Raw genomic sequence first — 20,808 nt, forward strand, 5'->3', positions numbered from 1 at the left:
GATCTGGAATTTATTTAAGGCTAAATAATGACATCAAAATGTAATGTCCCTTCTTCCCCCCATGTGGATACCCAGTTATCTCAGTGTCATTTATCAAGTGGTCTTTTCCCCTGTTGTTTTGAAATACTTTCATTGTTCTTATTTTCTTTATCTGTGTCATTGATTTGTCTATCCCTGTTTCTGTTAGCTTATTTTCTAGTGGAAGAATGAGTAGCAGTAAACATGAAAATGATAAGTAAAAGGAAGGTCTATAAGGAAAATAAGCAGAATGCTATATCAGCAGTGACTGGTGAGCTGCTTAAAATGAGTGGTCAAGACAGGCTTCCCTTAAAGAAGTGACATTTCCTCTGATCTGAGAACCAGGCAGGGAAGTGGCAGTGTGTAAATCTGGTGAAAGTGCATTTCAGAGGTGGAGGGAGTGTCTGCAAGGTGGGCTGATCTCCACATGCTCCAGGGGGAGAGAGAACAGCAGGAGAGTAATGGGGGGGGGCGGGCGGGGCGCGGGGCGGCGGTTATTGTAACTGAGGGAAACTACTCAAGATTGGGACCTAATGATTCAGATTACCTAGGGTGAGTTTTTCTTAATTTTCTCCTGCAAAAAGAAAATAGAGTATAGATAATATGTATCAAATAAAAATATTCTTAGGTAATTAGGAGCTATTTCTTTATACATATGACCCAATAACAAATTTGCTTCCCTTTAAAATAATTTTACATCTAAAGAAGGCAGATTTTTTAGAATCATGTAAGTACCAAGAATTTAGAATTCAAATAAAGTATCTACTTGCACTAAAGAGAGCTCTTTAGAGAAAAAATTTATGATGTATTTTAAAATAATAATACTTTTTCTTCCATGAAAATGTTTGTATTAGGGAACAAACATCCTTGGAAGAGGGAGAAATTCCTTGGTTACAGTACAATGAAGTCAATGAAAGCAGCAGTGATGAAGGGAATGAGCCCGCTAACGAATTTGCACAGCCAGAAGCTTTCATGTTGGATGGTAACAATAACCTTGAGGATGACTCCAGTGTGAGTGAAGACTTGGATGTGGACTGGAGGTATGTAGCACAGTGTGCTTACCATGCTCACTGATCACTGAGTAGAATTTGTTCACGAGTCTAAATTATGAGAACTGGATCTCTGACACCTAAGAAATATTTCCATTTTTCTCATCTGTCAGTCTTCCTCTCCTTCCAAGCTCACTTCAGACACTGCTTCCTACAGGAACTCTAGTCATTGACCTATTCCTTCTTTGACCATTAACTCTACGGATGCTTGCCTTACATCCTAGTTATTTACATACTTGTTTCAGGTTTATGACTTTTAAATTTGGTGTTAAAAATTTTTTATGACAAATATATATTTGTGTGTCCTGATCCCCTTAATATAGCACTTGATATAATCCTGTAAAAAATAAAAGTCCATGATGAATACTACTTGAAGAATTTCAAAACCTGTGATTGAATCAGAATCAAGACTGTAGTTTTCCTTCTGTATTTGCAAAATACGGAAAATACAATTGTACCTTCCCAGAGATGTTGAATGAATTAAATTTACTTCATGCTGCAAAGAATAGTGAGCTTCAAATAAAAGTAACATACACATTAAATGGATTATAGAATTGTAACTGTTTGTGATAGAATGAATGCTCAGAATTTATCTGTTTTGGTTTATAAACTTAGGCTTTTTTTTTTCCCAAGTGTTCAGAGCCCTCTGAAATAATTACTCAGATGTAGAGAGAATGTTTGTTCCAGCTACCCCGTTTTTGTTACTTTTTCTGGAAAAAATTATGGCTTGATGCTACCCTTATTTTCATCTTTGCACAGATAGATTTTTAAGAATTTGTCTTGTTTTTCCAGTTAAAATTCCATTACAGAAAATTTAGAAAAATAAAGGTAAGAAAAACTCATTCAGACCCCTGACAATATATCTTTAGGGCCTTCTTTGTGGCTTCAGTTTCTCTTTCTGAATGTTTTTCTTTGTACTTCTCTAAATTGTTCCAGACACAAAACTCGGTGTCTCCATGATTCTCCTTGCTGATCTTTCTCCCTCCCCAGGGGAAGAATCAGAGCAGACCGTAGTGACCCTGCTACAGAAGCAGAAGTGGGGCTTCCTCACAGCCACACAGTTAGCTTGTAACTCATCCTAAAGACTCTCTTCTGAGGCCTGTGTCCTGTCTCGCCAAGCGTAATGGAGTCAGTGACCTGACCTAGTCCTCGTCCGTGACCTTGAGCACCCCCTGGTTTCGTCCCTCCTTCATTCTGCCCACTCCCCTGTCACTGAGCTTGTTCGTCCTGCCATCTTTCCTGATGACATCACGCACAGCCATCTCTGACAGTGCTCAGCAGGGTTGTCTGTTCAGCATCGTCTCTGCATATTGGGAGACACCGGTTTCATAGGAGAAACACTGTATAAATGCTCCATCCTACAGAGGCACTAACATTTACTTGATGATTTCCTTGTTGAATAGTGCAGTAAATTTGTCACCCGTAAAACGTGGTCTGTACATCAGGTTGTTTCCTTAGGACAGGTTAATAAGAGGTGATATTACTAACATGATATTTTTTTTAAGATCTTGATATATATATTTCTAAATAACCTTCAAAAAAGGTTTCCCATAAAAATTTGAAGAAATGATTGAGGTCTTTATTGAATGAATTTTAACTTAAGTTTGAAAGGTTCTAATTCACTGATGATTGTTCTGGATATGGCTGTTGTGTTAAGATTGTAAAGACATTACTGATTGCTCCCCAAGTTGTGAAGCTTCAAAGTAGTTTGGTTTTTTTTTAATATGGAAAATGATTTAGCATTGATTTTTAAGACAAAATTTTTGAAGTTATTGTTCTGAATTTTGTCTAAATATGGCAACACCTCATTATTTGCTTTGGTGGTATTCTGTTTGATTTATGTGGTAGTAGCTAAATATTGATAAGGTAAAAATATGGTTTGATTTTCACATTAAAGTAGCATGTCATTTTGGCATCTTAAAGGAATAGCCATGGTGAACAGCAGCAATTCTTATGTAACTCCAAAATTCAACGCTTTTTTTTTTTTCAGTTTTGCCTCTGCATAGAAAAAAAAAAATTAAAGCCTTTTGGTTTTTTATTTTAAATGCTTAAAGGAAAATAGAAAAAATCCTCTATCAACAGTTTGCTTGTTTGTTTGTTTTCATTAACTCACAGAAATAACCAGAGACTATTTCATGGATTTGTGTGGCAGGAGTTGATGTGGAGAAAACATAGATTTTAGATTTAGACACATCCCAAATGTACCATCTATTTATTCTTTGATAACAATTTAAGCTTTCTCTTGGTTAGAAATTGGGTTGCAATTATTATTTTTTAATAATCAACCTAATAAGAAGTTGAGGCATAATAATTGACCTAATTAGATTGTGAGAAATTAATTCTTTATGGCTATAATCATGGTTTAAGAGTAGAATTTTTAAAACTCTTGAAATTATTTCAGAGTTACAGAAAAATGGCAAACAACAGTACAGAAAATTCCCATATACCTTTCACTAAGATTCTGTAAATATTAACATTTACCACATTCATGTTGCCATTCTTTGCTTTACTTATATTTTTTTTCTGATGCATTTAGTAAGTTGCAAACATGATTGCCTCTTTACTTATAAATCACCTAGAATGAATTTCATTAAAACGGGAACATTTTCTTATATAATACAGTAAAATTGTAAAAATCAGAAAATCAACACTGATACAAGTACTATTCTAATCTACAGAACTATTCAAATATCTATAATTGCCCCACTAATGCCATTTGAGAAATTTTTTTCTGATGCAGTCCAAGGTATGTTAGTTAACATGTTTTCTTTAGTTTCTTTTAATCTGAAACATTTCCTCAGTCTTTGTTTTTTTATGAATTTGGTATTTTTAAAAGTGCAGGCTGTTTATTTTGTAGAATGACTCTTAGGTTAATTCTGTCTGATGACATAGTTAGATTTGAGTTGTACGATGTTAGCAGGCATACCATAGAAGCAGTGTTCTGTTCTCTGTCTGATGACATAGTTAGATTTGAGTTACACATTGCTAGCAGGCACACCATAGAAGCAGTGTTCTGTTTTCAGTGCATTTCAGAAGGCACGTGGTGTTGGATTGTCCCAGGATGATATTAACTCTGATCACTTGGTGAAGGTACTGTCTCTCAGATCTCATCACTGTATGGTTGCCATTTTTACCTTTATAATTAAATAAGCATCCGGTGGGAAGATAACCTGTTTCCTCTCAAACTACTGGTTCTAGTGTCCTTGGTGGTTCTTACTGAGACAGTTATTACCATGGTGTTTACCAAGTGAACAATACTGGAATGTTTAATGTTCGCTGATCATTTCCTCGGTTACCAGATTACAACCAAATTATGCTCTGAGTGTCTAGATTTGTTTAGCTTAGACACGAAAAGAATTATTAGGGGATAGTTGACTCTCATCACTTGAAAGAGGAAAGTGGACATAGTTTGTGTTGCTTCAGCAGGCAGAACTAGAGCACTTAATTCAAACTTCTAATGAGGGTTCTCCTATTCCACATGCACCTGCTTAGAAAACAGTATGTTTCCTGCATGGAGGAAGTGGTTCTGCTGTTTCTTGAATGCCTCATCTGGTGCCATCTCTGTGCACAGCACCTGTGTGCATTTACTCATTTAATTTGTTTTATAGATAAACAGTAACAACCAAATAAAAATTTCATACTGTTTAACAATAGTTCAGTTAACTGTGACATTAAATTCCTATCTGTCTGACTCCAACATTCTTCCTCTCTGCCCTGTATCTCACTGATAGATGAAGGAGTTAATATTGCAAAGGAGGTTGGATTCGGTAATCTTAAGTTTTAATTCTAATTCTAAAATCTGTGATTGTATGAAAATGCCCATTCCTTTTGTACCGTATGATGTCTGCTGATTTCTAGATACTACTAAGCTTTAATATATTCTTCACAGAAATAATTTAGAGCTCTGGGCAGTAGATTTGTAATTTTAATGGAGGCACAGAGGCACATCATAACTATTTTGAGCTAGCATAAGTAACTGGGTGTTACTGACTGTGATACTCAGTTTCTGATAGGAATGCGGAGGTCAACAGAAGCTTGTCTTTAACTAGACAAAATAAACCCAGTTTTGGAGATGTTGAATTCGAGGTAGTAGGAGTTCATTGAGGTAAAGTGCCCCACAGAAAACTAAAAATATAGGTCAAGAACTCAAGAGAGAGTTTGGAAATTAGGTAGAGGCTTAGGAATTATCTGCAGAAAGGATAATTGAAGGGATGGAATTCCAACGGAACAAGATTTAGAAAGATGACTGAGGATATCTTATGTTTTCTGAATCTTGGAGTATTTAGTATTTCCAAGACTGGAGGAAAGGGAGGAATCTGTGTATATATAAAGGTGGAGGGGAGAAGATGAGAACCAGATTAAGACATAATATTGTCTTCAAGTGGCTTACAACCCTTCAGAGTAATAGAAGTGAGCAGTTAGGAGCTCAGATCTTTTTCAAACTGAATAGTAAGGGAGAAACCCTAGTCCTTAGAAAAATAAAAGATAAATTAATGAGAAAAACTTGAGAAAATAAAGTATTCTTAAGCCCAGAGTGATTAAGCAGTACAAGGTAAGAGAAGAAAAAGGCTTTGAACAATGATAGAATTAAAATAGATGGAGTAATTCTTATCATGTTCTCACCAAAATTTAAATTGGAAACCAAACTAAAGGGGGAAGACATGGGAAAGAATTAGTAGAGAAAAAGTATTACCTTTATCCCAGCCATACACAGTTCCCAGAATTAGAACTAGAAACAGGAGAGAATTTTCTTAAAACTTTGTGCAGTGAGTGTGGCAGCCTGTTAGGGATGGGAATGGTATCTTAACTCCTTACACCTAGCATTTAACTTTCTGTTGGGTTCTTCTTAAGGTTTTCTGCTTGTGTGTTTATTGGCTTGTCAGTATGCTAGTATATAATTATGTCTTCACTATAAAGGTTTCCCAAATCACGGTTGTACTTCTTTTCCCCCAGCTTGTTTGATGGCTTCGCAGATGGACTCGGAGTTGCTGAAGCTATTTCTTATGTGGATCCTCAGTTCCTCACTTACATGGCGCTGGAAGAGCGCCTAGCCCAGGCTATGGAGGTATTTTAGTGCTCTGGTACCCATATGTGGTTGGTGGGATGCACAGTGATAAAAATTAAAGATTTTTCTAAACTGCTTTTAAGAAAAGGTGAATAATTTTCTTGCCAATATAATAACAATTACCGAGTGGTGGTTCAGTGTGTGTATATAAATTATACTTGGCATCCTGCCCATTTGCCTAAAATTACAGTATTCTCCAGTATCTACTGCAGAATACAGTATTTGTTTACATTTAGGAAATACACTTCCTCTATTGAATTATACAGGTCTATGAATCTGAAATTTTTTACACAAGTACACACAAGTATATTTGTTAAATGAAATTAAAGATATCTAAAGATATATTTCAAATTATTTCCCTTTTTTGATTCGTATGGCTTCTGAATCTATCTAGCTGCTTAATGCAGTTGGAAAATTTACTCCCCCTCATCCCCACACACGTACACAGGTTCATAAACATGGCACATTTGGTGCCTATTTGTCTTGCCTTCTTTGCTTTGTTTGACCAAAACACGAATAGCTTCTTCAAAATTGTATGTGCCTGTGATCCAAAGCCCAAGCTTTTTCATGTTTGGGGACTGGCATTGCCCCAGTGAATGTCATTGTTAAGAAGTCTTTTAATCAGTCTCCATAGTGATTTCCAGTGGAAGAATAGTAATAACATGAATGAGTCAAAAGTAAAAGAACAAAAAGTTCCTGAGAGAACTTTCAGGAACACTGTAATGGTATCTTGAAATCTCATGAGATTAGATTTGTAAAGTAGGTAACAGAAAGAGACAGACCTGTTTACCTACACATAGGCATGCCCACATGCATGTGTACACACAAAAGTTACCTCTCGTGTACTGCTTTGGTGCCACTGAGGCGTGTGTAATCTCCCATGGAGATCATTGCTCTTAGTTACTCTTTGTATTGTTTGTTTTTCTCAAAGTGATCATAGCAGAAATATTATGTATGATGGTGGTCATTTTGAAATGTATAAAAATAGCCAATCACTATGTTGGTAGTGTACTAATGAACTAATACACTGTTGTAGGTCAATTATATATTGAAAACAAGCAAACTCAGGAAAAGAGATGAGGTTTGTGGTTACTAGAGGTAAGGGGTTGCAGGGAAGAGGGAATTGGATGAAGGCAGTCAGAAGCATAGACTCCCAGTTACATGATGAATGACTGCTGGAGGTGTGATGTACAACATGGTAAATATAGTTAACACTGCTGTGTATTAACATTATATGTGAAAATTGTTAAGAGGGTAAATCTTATGATTTCTCATTACAAGGAAATAATTTTTTTCTGTTTCTTTTAATTTTTCATCTATTGAGATGATGGGTGTTGACTAGACTTCTTGGGATAATGGTTTCATAATGTAATCTATGTCAAATCATCATGCTATATGCATCAAATTTACATGGTACTGTATATCAATTATATTGCAGTAAAACTTGGAGGGGGGAAAAATACTATATACTAGAAGAAAAGTTAGAACATCATGAGACAGAATTATATATTCTTAGAACTTTTCCCAGGTTATATAACTTGCCTTGCCAAATGCTGACATGAAAACAGTGGCACAGCGTGATAACTTGCATCAGAAATAGAATATATAAAGATTAAAGATTACTGACTTCTTGAGTTAAACAAATTTTAAGTGACCGCATGGAATACATCAGTATTAGAGTCTGGTTTTGCAGTGCTTAGATAGTTTTTTTCCCATTATGCTAGTGGTTTATGATCTCCTACAATGTGGTAATATCTTTAGAAAGAAGTTTTGAAAATTAAAAACTTTATTACTTGTTATTGATGAGAAATGTGACGTTTGGCATCTTGGAAGAAGAGCCAGAGAGGCTTGTCATGAGGGTCATGCTGAGTAAAGGCACTAGCCGCGCGGCAAAGACAGGAGGCAGGAAAGAGCATCGCACGTCCAGGGAGCTTAGACTCTACTGCCGCCCTCTGCTCTCAGGGGCCCCCGTGGCTGTGCGCATTCAGTCGTTCTTACCTATCTGTGTTTCAGGTTAGCGGCGTCTCCCTTCCTCACAGCATAACCGCGTCTTCAGATTTAGTGCTCAGCTTTATTTTATTTGGATTTGACTGAGACATGTTTCACTCCTAGAGAACCAGTACAGTTCCTTCTTCCTGTCAGCCTCTAGAAATCTTTATTTGTCTAAGTCTAGCGTATACTTATTTAATCATTTTGAAAAATGAACTGAAATAATTTATAATTTAGGATTTTTCCTTTTAGATTTAACACTAACATTTTGTAAATAAGTGAAAAACAAGTGTGAATAATAAGACAAACTGAGCACTTTGTTTTTGTTTTCTTAGCAACACTATCTCTCTTTGGCAGTGGTTGTTTTCATTTCTGTTATTTTTCCAACACTAGACTAACCTTTCTTTTTGCATAGTAGCTATTGGTTAATATATTGGCAATGAACATTTTCCTCATATCTTTCTCAGATTTGAGTGAGAAATAGGGCAAAATACTTAAGATTTTTAACTGTTTGAAACAGTGGTATTAAAACTTTTTACTCAGTCTCCCCAAAATTTAAGTATTCCTTTGTACACCTTGACAGTGACATCTCAAGACTTTTAGCATAAAACCTAAGTAATATTATTTAACCTATTATACCAGTTTGCAGTAAAAATATCTTCAGGAATTTAAATGTAAAAAAAACTGGTGTAGATTGAGTTAAAGTTGTTTGTGGTATCTACTGATCAAGAACAAACTTATATACAAATTTTAGATATAATTACTTAAACATAAAGTAAACTTTCATTAGAAATGCATCTCTTAATGACATGGAGGCTTTTTTTATCCTTCCTGATTGAGTGAATTTTACTTATTTATAGAATGAGACATAAGTCAGCATGAACTTTATTTCTACTTTTCATCTTTATGAATGAAGGTTGAGAAACCTTATTCAGATAAATCAGTTGGTAGGGATGGATGGAATTTATCATAGCATTGTCACTGAATTCTTCTGAGGTATTTGCCAAAATCCCCAAAACTTGTTGAGAGCCTCCTTCAGTTTTTTTTTGAAAGTGGAAAATTGGAAGTCATCCACAAAGATTTGTTTTTTGGTCATTATAGTTCAGTTTGACACCACTATTTCAGATTGCCCCTCTGAATGGGAAAGAAGTATGCTTTTATTTATAAAGTGGAAAAAAAGGTGAGTATAAAAAAGGAATGTGGAGTAGGAGAGCCAGCATGATACTGTGATTGGAGGTGCATTGTTAGGCAGATTCCTTTGAAGAAAGATTACATAAGAAAGTTAATTGAAATTTGGTCTCTTAAGACTCTCCATACCCATAAGGCCTGAGGAAAATCTTTACAGTTTTACAGAGCACTTATATACACTGGAGTGTAGGCCTTAGAAAGATAGTAAATGAGATAAACACATAGACTTCTGAGTTAGAGCGATTCTTTTAGGCAGTGTAACCTTGGATAGTTGACTTAACCTCTTTAAGTTGTAGGTCCTCATCTACAAAATGGGAATAACAAAGTTTTGAATGTAGCAAAATACCTGGTGCTGTCACAAGCTCTCAGTAAATGGCTATATTCAAAAATGCCTTCAAATTATCAGTCAGCCAAGTGGTAATCATCCAACAAGTCTGGAATTAGTGGTCATTCAAAGTCCATAATAAATCATTTGGTATGTCTTCATTCTTTAAAAACTAAATTATTTTATTCTTTAGAAACTAGATTCTGTGCTAACAAAGGACTGTGCTGCTTTAAGGCTGTTTAGGCCATCCAGCTGTCTTTCTGACACTTGGACTAATGTTTGAATATATATTTGTACTAGGTGTAGACAGATTTTTATGGATTTTCATAGCAGTGGCTATAAAGTGGTCTTTCTTGCCCTTGTTGCTTATAAGTGACCCCAGATCATCTTAAATATATGTAAGTGCCAAGACAATAAATTATTTTTACATATATTGAAATTTACAGATGAGTTCTTGCAGAGTTTACCTTGAGAAGTACATAGGGAATTGAAGGACATTCATGATTGCAGCTGTAGTTATTCATGAGAAAGAAGAGACAAGTAACAGCCTTTCCATTTCCCTATCTCTTTATGGGAAAGTTTTAATATAAAGAGAACTCATCTGTGCTACACATAAACAAAAAGAAGGGATACTATTTATAGGAAGGTCCATTTGGGGAGGTTATTCCAGGCTAACTATGCTTTAATACATGTTTGTGTCAACGGGTTAATTATTCCTCTGATGACTGCATATTTGTAGTACTAATAAATACCTGAGATTTCAATATATGTAAAAATCACTATAAAAAGGGATTATAATGAAAGGGGAGTGTTTAGTAACAAAGATCGTTCTAAAGAATATAGAAAAAGCACACACCAGGAGCAGCCAGCACCCGGGACCACCCACGGAAGAGCTCGCACTTTGCTCGGTGTCTGGCGTCCACACCTTGGTGGGGACGGCACAGCCGTGGCTCAGTGAATAGCAGAGAAGTCACCGTGGTCCTTGGCTGGCAGAACTCGGGGAAGATCAGCCCTGGAGGGTGATGTCTGCCTAGAACGCTCTGTCCGTGGTGGGGGCTGAGGAAGCCTACTGGCCGCATGCCCTGCAAGAGCTGGGTGCCAGAGAAGCTGTGTTCGCTGCAGGAATCTGCTGCTGGAGAAGGCTGTTGGTGCCCCAGAAGCTGGTCGGGCTTCTCACGAGGATCCGGAGCCAAGGCCTTTCCCTGTTCCGCCGGCTCGTCGGCATCCTCATGATAGCTGTCAGGAGGGAAAGTATGTAAACAGCCCAGACCCATCCTCACAGAGCTCGTAGAAGTAATGAATCTAGACCCGAGAAATGATAGTTGGTCATAGGAGCAGTCCATGTATCTTTGACTGCTTGGACTGTGTATACCCCTTTCAACAAACATTTGAACTCCCATCCAATCCACAACAGTTATGTTTCTGTCTAACAGGATGCAACAGAAGTTTTCACTCTTTCCCCCGATGAGCGGATGAAGAGCCCCAAGAGTCATTGCATTCATTGCTGGCTATGTTAATGATTCCACAAGTTAAGTCAGTCATACTGAATGTTATTTAATATAAAGATTAAATTGTAAAGTTGATTGTTGTATAAAATAAAAATGGGAAGGATGGAAAAAATGGTTAGTAGATGCAGATAAACATACACGTATAACAAGCAGATAGAAAATCTGCAAAGTCACTAGTCCTTCTTTCTGTGTTTGGTCACAGGCTGTAATTGATACAGTGTCCTTTTTCCTTATTTTCCCTTTCTTCAGCAAGGATCTGCCTGGTTAGGGCTCTTTACTTTGGGGTGGGACCCAAGCCTGCATTTCTCAGGAGTCTCGTGTCCTCAGTCATCTTGCCTTTTCCGGCTGCTGCAGTCTTCTGGTAACTTTATTGTTGGGGGTGGAAGTACTGAGAGATGAACGCTCTGTACGCAGTTATCCCCGGGTTTTCAAGTAGAGGAAAGTGGTTTGTGGATGGTCAGCTGCTCCTGCTGGTAAAGGACACTCAGAGTGACGTGAGGATTCAAAACCGTTACATCTGATTGCAGCCACATATCCTTGTTCTGAGTTTTAGAATCCTGTTTTTTAACCAGTCAGTGGTACAATTTTTGAGAAACTTGACAAGACTTAGAATTAATTTGAAATATATGTTTGATTTTCAGAAATAAGAGATCTTTTTCCAGGGCCATCATGGGCACACTCTGGTTCTCATACTGTGCTTCCCTTTGAAAGTTAGTGGGCCCAGGTTTGTCCTTTTCTCCTTGTGAGCCTGCAGGGACATTCAGAAGGGTCCATCACACGTCACAGTTTATGTAGTCATTGTTACTGCCATAAGGTCAGGTGGGGCAGACAGCTGGGTTCCCAAGACGTGCCTTGGTTGGCACTTCGTTGCATCGCACCACAGATAGTTTAATTTTGGTGTCACTGCAGCCTGTGCCTTGAGAGCATCCCGCTCCAGTTGGTGAGGAGCTCAGCACTGAGCTCAAGCTGAAAGATGCCGCCACACCAGCCCCATTCTTGCTTCATGGAGTCGTGCCTGACACCAGTTCTGTCAGTCTGGGCTCAGTCACAGGAGAGAAAACAGTAATTTGAACAGGACAAGGCTGCATGTGTGTGTACTTGATTGTTTCTGACTCTGTGTGACCCCGTGGACTGTAGCCCGCCAGGCTCCTCTGTCCATGGGGTTCTCCAGGTAAGAACACTGGAGTGGGTTGCCATTTCCTTATCCACGGGATCTTCCTGACCCAGGGATCGAACGCACTTCTCCTGTGTCTCTTGTGTTGACAGGCACATTCTTTACCACTGTGCCACCTGGGAAGCCCGAGTAAAGTGAATTCTGAAGAATATAGGAATAGTAGGTTGAAGGGATAGCCTTAGGGCTGAGATGAAGCACTCTGCCTCTCTGCCCCCAGGGTTAAGATCCAGACGGTGTTGAAGAGGACGCAACCGTGGTTCTCAGACAAGTGTTTGTACTGCTGGGCTGGCAGAGCTTGCTGGAAATCTGCCCTCTGGTTTTTGGCAAAAATCTGGCTTTGGAGTGCTCGAGAAGCTGTTCCCAGGGAAATGACTAACTGGAAGCACTCCTACTATAAAACCACCCACGACGAGTGCCAGGGGAGGCTGCTGGCCACCTTACCCTGCAGCTGTGAGGCACTGGGGAGAGTGCGTGTGCTTCTGGAGCCAGGTGCTAGGGAAGCCTGTCACTGCAGGAGCCGGGGCAGAAGCCCTGTGGTGCAGATGCCAAGGTAAGGATAGAGACTGGAAGTCTTCCTCTCTGCCCGGGGCAAGCCCACTGGAACTCAGCAGCAGTCCTTTCCTCCTGTCTCTACAGCACCCTCTATTGACTGAGCCTGTGACAAAGGAAGAATATTTAAAAGGCCCAGATCTGTTTTCACAGAATGGAAATGAAAGGTGAATTTGGAGCTGAGAGGCAATAATTCTATTACTGGCACACTGGTTTTCTTTTTGCAGTATCTGCCTGCAAATCCAGAGTCAAACTTGGGGTTCAGTGTCATTAACTGTGTTTATTAACTTTCACAAAAAAGCTTTCTTTGCTTTTTCTTTTTCCAATCCTGACTTTGCTTTGGCCTTGGCCCTATACTCTGTTGTAACTCTTCTCAAATTCTTTTTGGAAAGATGGTTGCTGAAATACCTAGGCTGGATTATGAGGAGTATACAAAAGACTATGTTTGTCCAGCAGCTATAGTCATCATTCAAAGGTAACTCCAAATAACCATACTTGATCCTTGCCCACCTTTGTGCAAATTTCTGTGTTTAGATGGAGCACAGAGATTTGCTGGTGTGGGTTCCAAAGTCACCCCTAGTTACTCCAGGCCCCTGTGCAAGGGGGCAAGGTAGTTACCAAACAAAGTCCTTGGGAAAAAATTCAAGCCTGCTCTCTCAGAAGTGAACAGCCAACTTCAGATGGTTCTATCTCCATTTATTTATCACCTGATAGTTATTTTTTGATGACAATTTACTACATGGCAGGAACTACACTGGGGCTATTTGTGAAAGTAAAATGCAATAATATGTAAGTTTGATTAAATGGTTGATATGTAAAAAAAAAAAAAAAAAAGACTATGTTTGCCATCCAAGACAACACAGTGTTAACAATCAGGCAGAATCGTATTCCTGCCTAGAAAGCCTAGTTTATTTTGTATTGTGGTAGCAGGCATATAATGTAAAATTTACCATTCTAACCATTTTTAAGTATACAGTTCAGGGGCATTAAGTACATAAACAATAACCACATCCCTCCGATTCTCATTCTGTGGCAGCCTTCGTTCTGCTGTCTGTCCTGTGAATTTTACTACTTTAAGTACCTCATGTCAGGGATACAGTGTTTATCCTTCTGTGATTGACCTATTTCACCTAGCATAATGCCTTCAGTGTTCATTCTTGTTTTAGCATGTATCAGAATTCCTTTATTTTTCAACGCTAAATTGTACTCCACTGTGTGTATGTACCACATTGTTCCAGCTTTATTGGGATATAATTGACATGTAACATTGTGTAGGTCTAAGGTGGGCTGTAGGGCTTCCCAGGTGGTGCTAGTGGTAAAGCCCCTGGGTCGGGATGGTCCCTGGAGGATGGCACGGCAACCCACTCCAGTGTCCTTGCCTGGAGAATCCCATGGACAGAGGAGCCTGGTGGGCTACAGTCCGTGGGGCCGCACAGAGTCCGACGTGACTGAGGCGAGTTGGCACACAGGCACACAAGGCGTGCAGCGTGTGGACTTGATGCACTTACGTACTGTGCAGTGATTATCACGGGAGGGTGGTTAACCTCTGCCACCTCACATAACTGCCGTTTCTGTCCTGTGGTGAGAGCATTTAAAGTTTACTCCCTTACCTTATTTCAGGAATGTAGTACAGTGCTGTCATCTGTGATCAGTTTGCCACCTTGAATCCCCAGGACTGACTGACCTTCTAACTGGAAGTCTGCTGTTTCAGGTCTTAGGTGGAAGTCTTTAGTCCGTGTCAGGTTAACTTTGTGAGTGGTGTAAGGTGCTTGTTGAGTCACCGAGTCATGTCTGACTTTTTACAACCCCGTGGACTGCAGCACACCAGGCTTCTCTGTCTTTTACCATCTCCCAAAGCTTGTTCAAACCCATGTCCGTTGAGCCGATGCCATCCAACCATCTCATCTTCCATTGTCCCCTTCTCCTCCCAGCTTCAGTCTTTCCCAGCATCAGGGTCTTTTCCATTGAGTCGGCGCTTCACATCAGGTGGCCAGAGTACTGGAGCTTCAGCTTCAGCGTCAGTCCTTCCAATGAATATTCAGGGTTGATTTCCTTTAGGATGGACTGGTATGAGTTCCTTGCAGTCCACAGTGCTCTCAAGAGTCTTCTCCAGCACCACAGTTCAAAGGCATCAGTTCTTCTAGGGATTCAGTTTTATGCATGTGATTATCCATCTGCATGTGATTTTTCAGTCTTCCCAGTTCCATTTATTGAAGAGATTGTTCTTTCCCCATTGAGTATTCCTGGCTCCTTTATCAGGTCTTATATTTTCCAGGGTTTATTTTTGGGTTCTTGATTCTGTTCCATTGGTATGTGTGCTGTATTTATACCAGTTCCATACTGTTTTAATCACTATACTTCAATAGTATAGTTTGAAATCAAGAAATGTGATGCCTTCAGCTTTGTTCTTTGCTTTGGCTATTCATGATCAGGGTCTTTTGTGGTTCTATACAAATTTTAATGTGTAAAGTTAGGTTGCCTGAGTAATTCCTTTTTTGTTTTTTTAATGTAGACTTTTTTTGTTATAAACGTCCCTTAGATCTGGTTTTGCTTCATCCTGTAAGTTTTGGCATATTGAACATGTGAACAACCCGTTGGTTATTCAGAAGTGTTTTGTTTAATTTCCACATAGTTGTGAATTTCCCAGTTTCTTCCTGTTTTTGATTTTTAATTTCTTGCCATTTTGGTCAGAAATAATAGTTGGTGTGACTTCAGTCTTATCAGATTTGTCAAGACTCGCTTTGAGGTAGGATCTAACCTGAGGAATGCTCCATGTGCATCCAAGAAGAATGTATGTTCTGCTGCTGTTTGTGGAATGTTCTGTATCTGTCTGTTAGGTCTGTTTTACCTAAAGTAGAGTCCAAGTCCAGTGTTTCCTTTTTGGTTTTTGTCTGAGTAATGTATCTGAAAGTGAGTTCCTGAACTCCCCTGATACTACCTTACTGTTGTCTAATCTCACTTCAGATCTATTTTTACTTGCTTACTATGCTTAGGTTCTCTATTATTGGGTACATATTTTTTATGATTGTTACATCCTCTTGATGAGTAGATTCTTTATATGGTAATCATCTTTGCCTCTTACTACAGTGTTTGGCTTAAAGTCTCTTTTATCTAATGCAAGTAGAGCTGCCCCTGCTCTCTGGTCTCTCTGGAACAGAATATCTTTTTCCGTCCCGTTACTTTGAGGCTGTGTGTTTCCTGACAGCTGAAGTGAGTCTCTTGTAAGTAGCTTGTGGTGAGTTGGGTCTTCTTTTTCTCCTTTTGCCACTGTATGCCTTTTGATTGGAGAATGGTAAAGTGAAAGTAAAGTCACTCAGTCGTGTCCGACTCTTTGCGACCCCGTGGACTGTAGCCTACCAGGCTCCTCTGTCCATGGGATTCTGCAGGCAAGAATACTGGAGTGGGTTGCCATTTCCTTCTCCAGGGTGGAGAATGGTAAGAAGCTACTAATTCTTCCTTACTCATTATTGTCTGGCTGTTTTGTAGTTCCCTTGTTCCTTTCTCCCTCTCCTGTTGTCTTCTTTGTGACTTGCTTTTCATTATCAAAATTTTGTGTAGATAATGTAGATGTATTATCTACACAAAAATCTAATGTAGATTTTTGCTTTATGATTTATGTGAGGGTTAAATAAGACATCTTAATAACCTTATTTTTTGCTGGTAACAGCTTCAGTTGCATGCAAAAAACTCTGCCCTTTTATTCCCCACTTAGGTTTTTGATGTCCCAGTTTCTCTTTGTATATTGAATGTTCATTAGCAAGTTATTGTAGTATACTTATTTTTAATACTCTTATGCTTTAACCTTCATTTCAGTTCAGTCGCTCAGTCATGTCCAACTCTTTGCGACCCCATGAGCCACAGCATGCCAGGCCTCCCTGTCCATCACCAACTCTGGGAGTCCACCCAAACCCATGTCCATGGAGTCGGTGATACCATCCAACCATCTCATCCTCTGTCATCCCCTTCTCCTCTTGCCTTCAATCTTTCCCAGCATCAGCGTCTTTTCAAATGAGTCAGCTCTTCCCATCAGGTGGCCAAAGTACTGGAGTTTCAGCTTCAGCATCACTCCCTCCAATGAACACCCAGGACTGATCTCCTTTAGGATGGACTGGTTGGATCTCCTTGCAGTCCAAGAGACTCTCCAGAGTCTTCTCCAACACCACAGCTCAAAAGCACCAATTCTTAGGCGCTCAGCTTTCTTTATAGTCCAACTCTCACATCCATACATGACCACATCCTTTAACCTTAATACTCAGTAAAATGGTTAATATACTACCATATTACGGTATCAAAGTATTCTGAATTTGATGATATACTTACCTTTACTAACCAGTTTGTTCTTTCATTCATCAGTAGATATTTGGTTTGTTTCTGCCTTTTAGATCTTGTGAGTGTAGGTCCCGTCTACAGTTCTAACTTAATTGTAGTCAAAAGGGCTAATCAAGCCACAAAAGGATGAGGCTGACTCCTACTAGATGGTCATATGATCTGCTGGTCTTCCTGTCTTTCTTAGAATAGTGAGTTTTTCCAGACATTTGAGTCCCTAGATAAAGTTCACAACCCAGATAACTGGGAGTTACGGGCATGTCTCAGTGAGGTTACAGATTTAGTCCAAGAGCACTACAGTGAAGTGAGCCACATGAATTTGGGGTCTCTCAGTGCATATAAAAGTTAGGTTTATATTATACTGTATTCAGTATGCAGTAGCAGTATGTCTAAAGAAATGTTTATACTTGAATTTAAGAACACTACATTGCTGAAAAATACTAACCATTATCTTAGCCTTCAGTGAGTCACAGTAGTAACAGCAAAGTTCACTGATCTCAGATCATCGTAACAAATATAATAATAATCAAAAAGTTTGAAATGTGAGAATTACTAAAATGTGACACAGGGACATGAAATGAGAAATGCTGTTGGAAAAAGTGGCACTATAGATATGTTTGAGGCAGGGCTGCCGGAAATCTTCGGTTCGTAAAAACAGCAGTATCTGCCAAGTGCAGTAAAACAGGTTGTGCCAGTGCTGGTGAACTGGTAACGTGGGCGCACGGACTCTGTGCCAGGAGTAGATGTTGCCATTCAGGAGCGCGTCATTCGCCTCCCTACCTTGAACATCTTGTAACCTTGGCCACGTTTTACTTTCACCAGTTGAATCTGTCCAAAATGTTGCTTTCTTTCATGTGATTGATCTCACACAGAAACTCACAAGTTAGAAGAGGTAACCACTGTTTTGAAAATATAAGTATGATGGTCAAATAAATTGTTATTGAGACAAAATAGGTTTTTGTTGTACTTGTGAGAAATAGGTTTGTTTATTTGTTTTTTCCCCTATGTTTATGATATTTTTGGTTCAGTGCAGGAACCGCAGCAAAAGAAACCAACAGGATGAGGGGTAATGCTGGATGTGATTTTAGATGACACCTTTAAACATGGTTTTCATTGCTGCTTAAAAAGTATATCTAACAAAGTGATATGACTTTCCATTTTCAGACTGCCCTGGCACACTTAGAGTCTCTTGCAGTGGATGTTGAAGTGGCCAATCCACCAGCCAGTAAGGAGAGCATTGATGGTCTTCCAGAGACGCTTGTTCTTGAAGATCACACTGGTAAGAGCAAAGTTTATGTCTAATAAATGTGCCAAATGACATGTTGCATATTCAAGTATGTTACCAGTGCACATAGAAGATAAAAATACTGTCAGAAACTTTCATTAGATTTCCTATGAAACTTAGTTCTGACAAACTTACCTAATGGAATTTTTAAATTTATCAAGTGATAGGTTGGGACAAATGTTCTCTAGTCAACTTTTCTACAAAAGCAATGTTTATTAAATTCCAAATTGTCATGCATTAAGCAGAAATACATTTGCCAATTAATTGATCAAATTCTGGTTCTTTCATCTTCTGTAGTTATCATTTATGAGTTAATGTGTTGGATTTCAGTTTTATTAAAATTGAACTTTGTGGGATTGATAAATCACATTATTTGTTTTCAGCTATTGGTCAGGAGCAGTGCTGTCCAATCTGTTGCAGTGAGTATATTAAGGATGACATAGCAACAGAGTTACCCTGTCACCATTTCTTTCACAAACCTTGTGTCTCAATTTGGCTACAAAAGGTGAGTTGCAGATTTACTTTTTTAGAATTAATATTTTAATGGTTTCTTCTATAAGTTAATGACAATAGTAGTGTTTTTTAAGCCTGTTATACTTAGCTGCATACTCAAAATATTTTTTAACTTAGTGTTTAAAATTGGCTACCTGTTAATGATTACAGATTAATGGTAATGTCAAGCTATTTCACCTTACTAAGTGTGAAAGTGTGAGTCACTCAGGGGTATTCATCTCTCTCTGACCTCATGGACTGTAGCTGCCAGGCGCCTCTGTCCATAGGATTGCCCAGGCAAGAATACCGGAGCGGGTTGCCATTTTCTTCTCCAGGGGATCTTCCTACCCACGGATTGAACCTGGTTCTCCTGCACTGCAGGCAGATTCTTCACTACCTGAGCCATCAGGGAATCCCTTTAACGTACTAAAATTTTCTAGAAAACAATATAAGAAAATGACGTTAGGATAAAACTAGTTAGATCTTGATTATATCTCTGAAATTTGATGTTTTCAAAAATATCTTAAGCCAGGAAGTCTTTGGGACTACTCAGAGTACTGTAACATTGTACAGATATCCTGCTAATACGAGACGGTATCTGCAACAATGAGGATAAACAACAAGGTCGTACTGTATAGCACAGGCCATATAGTCAATATCCTGTGATAAACCATAATGGAAAAGAATAGGAGAAAGAATACATATATAGCTGAATCATTTCACCATACAGTAGAAATTAACAAACATTCTAAATCAACTATACTTCAATAAAATATTTAAAATGTAAAGTAAAAATGTGTATGATATTTAATAACCTACCAAGTACCTCTGATGCAAATTTTTATATACTGTTTTTTTAATGTTTACCCAATAATTTTTAAGTATATTTGAATTACTTTAAAAAGTATTCTTTAAATCTCAGTGAACTCTATTCTTGCATAAAGGATATTTACATGCAGTTCAGTAGAAGCTCCCAGATCGCTTTCCCAGCTTGATTACTTACAGATACGGCTCTCTGTCTCCTCCATAACCGCTTCCTTTCATCTCCCCTCTCTCACTTCCACCCTCTCCTTCCTCCCTTTTCTTTCCCTTCTTTTGCTTTGGTTTTGCTCCCCTTCTACTGCCGCTTCATCTCTGTCAAAATTCTGGTTAATATCTCTCAAATCCAGTGTAGAAGTGTTCATTATTCCTTTATAATATCTAAAGTTTCTGTCTAGGCTTTCAAGGCCTTCTGGGATCTAGTCTGTCCTTCAGATTTACTCCTCTGTACCTTTACTCATGTCTGCCTAGCCTGGTGTGATCATCCCCTTACTGTAAAAATAGATGTTCTAGGAAGTCCAGCTTAAATCCCACCTTTTCTACTCTTAGCATCCCCTCTCTTTAAACTTCCGCAATAGTATCAGAACCTCGCGAGGGGCTCGTGTTGCCGTGCCTGCTGTGTGTCACGCCTGAATGATTCACGTGCGTTTTCCCACTTGGTCCTGATAACCACTCTGGAACATACTGGTGTCCTTACTCTCATTTCCTAGTGGTTGTCACTCATGCAAGGTTCCACGCCTGGAATGTGCTTGGTTGAGACTGGACTCCTCTATTTGACTCTCAGATGTTGCTCTTTTGGTTCAATCTCTATGGCAAGTGCACTGTACCTGTTTGCTGAATTAAATTCTTGAATTGTCAATATTACTTACGTTGTACAGTCTTGAATTGTCAATGATTTTGCCTTAACCCAAAGTCGTACTTTCTTTAGTCTCTCTCCTGTCAGGAAGCAGCATAGTGTGAAGCCTTTCCTCTGGGGCGAAGGTTCCCAAGATACATATCTTTGTCACCTTCAGCAGCATGA

The 20,808-nt window shown here is 38.8% G+C and overlaps 1 protein-coding gene across 1 annotated transcript in view; it reads left to right on the forward strand.

The window, feature by feature from the left end:
- The window catches only part of PJA2 (praja ring finger ubiquitin ligase 2), a 70,766-nt gene that overhangs the window by 46,090 nt on the left and 3,868 nt on the right, over positions 1 to 20,808 (forward strand). Inside the window, exons 6-9 of the mRNA XM_043464501.1 lie at positions 873 to 1,058; positions 6,021 to 6,132; positions 18,356 to 18,470; positions 18,860 to 18,981. Coding sequence (XP_043320436.1) covers positions 873 to 1,058; positions 6,021 to 6,132; positions 18,356 to 18,470; positions 18,860 to 18,981 — 535 coding nt within the window. The remainder of the gene's footprint in view (positions 1 to 872; positions 1,059 to 6,020; positions 6,133 to 18,355; positions 18,471 to 18,859; positions 18,982 to 20,808) is intronic.

The sequence above is a fragment of the Cervus canadensis genome, chromosome 4 (assembly GCF_019320065.1).
Source record: "Cervus canadensis isolate Bull #8, Minnesota chromosome 4, ASM1932006v1, whole genome shotgun sequence".
Lineage (NCBI taxonomy): Eukaryota > Metazoa > Chordata > Mammalia > Artiodactyla > Cervidae > Cervus > Cervus canadensis.